The following is a 6,601-nucleotide window of genomic DNA, read 5'->3' as shown; positions in this document are numbered from 1 at the left end:
TTTTTTTTTTTTTTTTTTTTTTTGAGTTGAGGTCTCTCACTCTGTTGCCCAGGCTGGAGTACAGTGGTGTGATCATAGCTCACTGCAGTTTCAATCTCCTGGGCTCAGGTGAGCCTTCTGCTTCAGCCTCCTGAGTAGCTGGGACTACAGGCATGTGCCACCACATGTGGCTAATTATTTTATTTTTTTGTAGAGGCAAGGTCTTGCTACGTTGCCTAGGCTGGTCTTGAACTGAGCACAGAAAGAACTCTGAAGGAAAACTAGACAGGGATGTGATGAGGGTGACTAGGGATAGGGAATAGGGCAGCACAAGGATGCAGGGTTGAGATGACCTTCGGGTGGAGGCTTGAGTGATGGAGAGCCAGCCTCTTATCTCAGCCTCCCAAAGTGCTGGGATTACAGGCGTGAGCCACCATGTCTGGCCTGAAACAGAATTGTTATATTAGGGGGATTCCCCAGTGATCTGGGAGAAGTACCTCATTTTACACATGGGAAGACTGAGGCTCAGAGAGGGGAAGGAACTTTCCAGAATGAAAGTGCTGAGAGTCCTGGCCCTTGTCTACTACTGGCCCTACACCCAGCTATTTTACTGGGAAAGCTGACTTCCTGGGGAAGCCCGGCATGAGTGCTAGGATCTGCTGGAAGCCGATGACCTATAGCAGGTCGGTCTCAAGCCCATGTTGCCGAACTGGTGTCCTCTGCAGAGCTGCCCCCTGGCTTCAGCCTGCCTCAGCCCTCCCTTCTTGGCCTTTCTGTGGGGAGCATGGGGGTTCTCTGGTGCATCCATCTGGAGGTGATGGTCCCCGGCAGGCAGCAAACCCTGCAGGCAGATGGCAGGAGGTCAGTGGCATCCTTAGCCTGCTCCTGGGCCACGCCCCTTCCTCTTAGCCTCCTAAAGGGACAGACTGCTGTGGAGTGAGATTTCACCAGGTGGGCGACATGCCCGTTATTCTCTTGGAGTTTTATCTCTTGCCCATCCCCTGTTCTGACCACATGCAGGTGCAGATGGGAGTGCAAAACAGCCAGCACATTCCCGAGTGTTTGGGGCAGGGCTGAGTTCAGAAGGCCAGCTCCCCAGGCCAACCCTCACAGGCCTGTGTGACAGCACCCCCAAGACATCTGTTGGGTGTGCAAAGGCCTTCTGGGAAGCACTGGGTGGGGGCTGCCGGAGAAGGGATACAGGGATATTCCTGAGCCCCAGGAGTTCTCTGATTTCTCTGCCTTCTAGCTGCTGGAGGGCAGGAATGGTTTCCTGATCATCACTGGTCATCGCCAGGCAGGTCTTTGTGGCCCAGGTGGTAGAGAAGATGTCACAGTGTGGCGTGATGGTTAGGACTTTGTGTGTGTGAGACTTGGGCATGATGCTCAATGTCTCTCAACCTTAGTTTTCTCATCTGTAGGATGCGGTTACTGATTTCTGCTTCATTCAAGGTTGCTTTCTGTGGCAGACTAAATGACTGAAGTAAGCACTGCATGAACAAGGTGTAGATAGCAACTGTACCCATAGGACCGCTGGAGGCAGTGCTGTGAGGCCAGAGGAGGGAGAAGTGCCACCCTAGTGAAGTGGTCAGGGCAGTCTTCTTGGAGGAGGTGTCTTGCAAATCAGGCCTTGAAGGAAGTGGGATGTGGTGGAACGGGGCTGTCCTGGTGCAGAGGGAGAAGGGTGGTGGGTGAGAGGTCTTGGGTGATCTGTGAGGGGCAAGTCAGGGTTGCGGGTGAAAGCCTGGGTCCCGCTGGGTGAGTTAAGGAACTAGTGGGACAGACAGCAAGCAAGCAGAATAGTCCCAGGGGCTGCTGGGACCCACAGATTTCTCGCCCCTTCATGGCCTGGTGTTCACAGCCCTGGGCGCTGTGGACCCCAGACCGGGTGACAGCCCACCTTGCTGGCAGGATGCTCCGAATACCTGGGCCTGAAGAACAACGCCATCCCTGACAGGCAGATTACGGCCTCCAGCACCTACAAGACCTGGGGCCTACCCGCCTTCAGCTGGCACCCCTCCTATGCACGGCTGGACAAGCAGGGCAAGTTCAATGCATGGACCGCCCGGACAAACAGCGCCTCCGAGTGGCTGCAGGTGGGTCAGGCCCCTCTGGGGATACAGAGCTGGGTCCAGGTGGTGCTGGGTGGGTCCTGGCTGGGTTGCCATATCTTTGACCTTTTCCCAACCCAGGCTTCTGTCCTCCAGGAGAGTGTCTGAAAAGCCTTGTTTTTCTTTGTTTTTATTTATTTTTTATTTTTAGAGACAGGGTCTTGCCCTGTTGCCCAGGCTGGAATGCAGTGGCATGATTAGATGGGGGGGGGGACCTAAAAAACCTGGAATTATTGTTTTGGAGGGTGTGCCTCTTATAATACAGGCTTCTCCCACTGGGTAAGTATTATAGGAACCCATCGGCCTCAGTGTGCCAGCTAGCCTTGTTGTGAGAAGGCTGCATTGTGGAAGAAGCATCCCGAGTTGTGGCAAAGAGGTGACTGGTTCTTCCACCATGAAGACGCACCTGCCCACACTGCACTGAGTGTTTAGCAGTTTTTGACCCAAAAATGGCATGACCCCGGTGCCTCACACTCCATATTCACTTGATCTCCTCTGTGTGACTTGTTTCTGTTTCCCTGCATGAAAAGAAGTCCTCAAAGGGAAATGTTAGCCGGGCACGTGATGGCTCGTGCCTGTAATCCCAGAACTTTGGGAGGTAGAGGCAAGAGGATTCCCTCAGTACAGGGGTTCAAGAACAGCCTGGGCAACTTGGCAAGTCCTCGTCTCTACGATAAATAAAAAAAAATTAGCTGGGTGTGGTGGCGCAGACCTGTGGTTCCAGCTACTTTTAAGGCTGGGGCTGAAGGATCACCTGAGCCCAGCAAGTCAAAGTGGCGGTGGCTGTGAGCATGCCACTGCATTCCAGCCTGGGCGACAGTGTGAGACTCCAACTTAAAAAAAAAAAAAAAAGAATGTTTTGCTGTCGTGGAAGAGGTGAAGCAAAAACGGCAGAAGCACTGAAAGGCATCACAGTTAATGAGTTCAAAAACTGTTGTGAGCAGTGGAAAAAGCATTTCAATAGGTATATTGGATCAAACAGAAAGTACTTTGAAGGTGACTGGAGTTTAAACATGTAAGAATAAATACACAATTGTTTATAAATACATTCTGGTGTTTTTTGGGACTTCCTCCTAGCTCACTGCAGCCTCGGCCTCCCAGGCTCAAGTGGTCCTCCCATTTCAGTCTCCCCAGTAGCCGGGACTACCGGTGTAATGCCATGCCCAGCTAGGTTTTTTACTTTTTGTGGAGAGGGGGACTCGCTGTGTTGCCCAGGTTCTTGTTTTTCCTTGGCTTTTTCTTTCATCTGCCCCATCTTTCTCCGTGGAGCCCCCCAGGTGGAGAAAGTTTGTGTATGTGTGTGGGGGCAGAGACAGGGCACAACCCACAGACCGCAGAACGGGTAGAGGAAGGAGACCTGATCCAGGCCTCTCAGGACCTCTCTCCTTGAGCATAGTGCATGTCCTGTGAATGAGTGTCTGAGAAGCTATCATGGGACAGCCCTTGTATTTTATCAAACCTGGGAAACACAAGATAGTCACAGAAAACAGAACTTGTTTTATAGATGGGGAAACCGAGTCCTAGGAGGTTGAGGATTTGCCTGGGCTCCCCTGCTGGTTGGCAATGAGTTAGGTTTGTGCCTGGATCTTTTTTTTTTTTTTTTTTTTGAGTCGGAGTCTCACTCTGTTGCCCAGGCTGGAGTGCATTGGCATACTCACAGCCCCCACAGCCTCGACCTGCTTGGCTCATGTAATCCTTCTGCCGCAGCCTTCCAAGTAGCTGGAACCACAGGTGTGTGCCACCATGCCCAGCTGATTTTTTTATTTATTGTAGAGACGAGGTCTCGCCAAGTTGCTCAGGCTGGTCTGGAACCACTGAGTTCAGGCAATCCTCTTACCTCCGCCTCCCAAAGTGCTGGGATTACAGACATATAATATGAGCTTTTATCGCAGTGAAGTGCCTAGCACTATGTGTGGCAAAGTGGGTGGTATTATGATGCCCATTCACAGCTGAGGAAACCGAGGCTTGGCCAAGTAAAGTAGCTTCTTTCAAAACTAGAATTGATGCCCCAGTGCACCTGCCTCTTTGCACCTCACTAGAGATGGTCCAAATGAAGGCAATGGGTTTGTTTCTTCCGGTGTGCCCTGGATCTTGAGACTGCCCATCCAGAGCAGATGGCTGGTCCCCTGGGATGTCAGGGCTTGGAGGCAGGAGGTCTGTCTCTGGGCCCTTCAAAGCATGCTGTGGAGTTGGGGGTCCATGAGAAGCTGCCTGTCTCTGGACTCCCTCAGGACCAATGGAAAGCTGTGGGCAGCCCTGCAGGGGCCTCTAGGGCCATTCTTTCTCCTCTAGGCTGTGACTGCTCCTTCTCGGGGAGGCTCAGAGTGAAGGCTAGACTCTTCTGGAAGCAGATGGCCCAGGTCTGCCTTGAGCCTATGGTGCAGAATTGGTGTCCTCTGCACAGTTGCCTCTGACTTCAGCCTGCCTTAGACCTCCTCTGTTCTGGAGGCAAGGGACAGCTGCTCCCAGCACAGTGATCTCTCTGTGGGGAGGGTGGTAGTTTCCTGGTGCACCATCACACCCTAGTGCAGGTGCAAGGCAGGGCTTGGCGTAGAGTTGACCAGGGACCAGACTCTGAAATACGAACTTTATCACAGTGAAGTACGTAGCACCATGTGTGGCATGCTCATTCACAGCTGAGGAAACCGAGGTTCAGCCAAGTAAAGTAGCTTCTTCCAAAACTAGAATTCGTGCCGCAGTGCATCTGCCTCTTTGCACCTCGCTGGAGATGGTCTAAGTGAAGATAATGGGTTTGTTTCTTCTGTAGGTTGACCTGGGCTCCCAGAGGGAGGTGACGGGTGTCATCACCCAGGGGGCCCGTGACTTTGGCCACATCCAGTATGTGGCATCCTACAAGGTGGCCTACAGCAACGACGGCCGGCAGTGGACTGAGTACAAGGAGCCCAGGACCGGCAAGAGCAAGGTGGGTGTCTGTCCAGCTGCTCTCCCCCGCCACGACTTCCCTGGTAGTCTGGCCTGGGGCTCCGAGGGGAGGGGGCTGGCTCCGGGGCCCTCCTGACACCCCCTCTGCCTCTAGATCTTCCGCGGCAACTCGGACAACAACTCCTACAAGAAGAACGTGTTCGAGACGCCCATCCAGGCTCGCTACGTGCGGATCCTGCCCGTGGCCTGGCACAACCGCATCACCCTGCGTCTGGAGCTGCTGGGCTGCTAGTGGCCACCTGCCCCTCCCTCCCTGGTCCTCCTGCCTTCTGTGAGCCTGCTGCCTCCTCAGCCCTCCCTGATTGTAACGGCTCTGATGGAGGGCGGGGAGGGTGAGGGGGTTTTAGAGGCAGGGCCACCAGGCAGTCGCCTCTCCCTCCCACATCCTCACCTCCACCTCTCACAGGCCCCTGGCGCCGGGCCCTTGCATCGCCCCATTTTCCTAGGCACTGAGGGAGTGGGGTAGGTCTGGGATGGATGGGAAAGGGTGTGTGGGTTCCCTGCATCTCTCTGGACCTCTGACTCCAAGCTTGGGGTAGCTCTAGAAGTGCCTGTATCTTCCCCAGCTCCTCTCCACACAGCACATTCCCACATCCCCGAGGAAGCCCATGGCGCCAGGCTGGAGATACAGCTTCCTGTCCATCAGCCCTGGGGTACCATGCTGCCACTGTTCCTGCTGCTTCCTGACCCCCTGGCACTCCTCTTATCTCCCTGGAGACCTCTCTTGACCTTTGTCCTGAAGCCTAGTAAGACAGAAGGGGGCTGGGCAGGTCTAGAGAAAGACTGGGGAAGGAGAGGGGTTGGCTGGGTGGGCACGGGGGGCCCTCTGTGCTGGCTCTTCACCCCACAGTACACAGGCAGCTTCTAAATATATTTATATTCTTCACTGGGACTCTTGCTGTTGTTGATCATTGCTCCCTCAGAACGGGATTTATTGCCCAGCCTCTACCCTCGGTCCTCCCTTACCCTGGCATTCTTGTGACACCCACCCCACTACAGCAGGAGGAGGAAGACAATCGGGGGAGGGGTCAGACTTCCAGCCTGACTCAACTTCCATCCCCTCTGGCCCTGGGGCCCAGCGCGCCGGGCACAGAGGCGGTCTCCATGACTGTTTTGGCTCCCTTCCTGGAAGGTTTCCCCTTTGGTGATTTTCCGTTTGTCTGCAGCTGGCGTAGTGGGCTGGAGAAGCTATTAGAAACCCTGTGAGCCTGGGCTGCTTTCAGAGCTCTGGAGGTCTTGGGGTGGGGTACAGTGTGGGATGGGAGGAGGGGGCCAGGGCTCTGCCAAGTGGGCACGAGGCCCCCTGGCCCAGCACTTGCCACGGGCACATGCACTACAGGGCTGGAGGAACGCTCCAGAGGTACCCTTTGCCCTCCCCCATGGGGAGTGGCATCAAGAAGTGGTGGGGAGGGGGGCTGCAATATAGTCAGTGCAGGCTAGTGATCTGGGAACAGGGGTTGCAGGCAGAGGAGGGACCGACTGGCTTGGAAAGGAAACAACACCTTAGTTTCCAAGATGAATTTTCACCAAATTTGGGAGCTGCACAGGCGGGAGGGGCTGGCTTCTGG

General features: G+C 54.6%; 1 protein-coding gene across 2 annotated transcripts in view; it reads left to right on the top strand.

The window, feature by feature from the left end:
• MFGE8 (milk fat globule-EGF factor 8 protein) overlaps nucleotides 1-5,925 on the top strand; it is a 14,200-nt gene extending 8,275 nt beyond the window's left edge. The window contains exons 6-9 of one of the 2 annotated variants that reach the window (XM_008070614.1): nucleotides 1,891-2,075; nucleotides 4,858-5,013; nucleotides 5,128-5,304; nucleotides 5,600-5,925. In XM_008070614.1, coding sequence (XP_008068805.1) covers nucleotides 1,891-2,075; nucleotides 4,858-5,013; nucleotides 5,128-5,265 — 479 coding nt within the window. In that variant the 3' untranslated portion in view covers nucleotides 5,266-5,304; nucleotides 5,600-5,925. Of the gene's footprint in view, nucleotides 1-1,890; nucleotides 2,076-4,857; nucleotides 5,014-5,127 lie in introns of both variants that reach the window. The other variant, XM_008070613.1, reaches the window with a different exon arrangement.
• The last annotated feature ends 676 nt before the right edge of the window (nucleotides 5,926-6,601 follow it).

Source organism: Carlito syrichta, unplaced genomic scaffold (genome assembly GCF_000164805.1).
Source record: "Carlito syrichta isolate Samal-C Ts95f unplaced genomic scaffold, Tarsius_syrichta-2.0.1 Scaffold313872, whole genome shotgun sequence".
NCBI classification, from domain to species: Eukaryota; Metazoa; Chordata; class Mammalia; order Primates; family Tarsiidae; genus Carlito; species Carlito syrichta.
The sequence above is the reverse complement of the archived record's forward strand: the minus strand, read 5'-3'. Positions and strand labels throughout refer to the sequence as shown.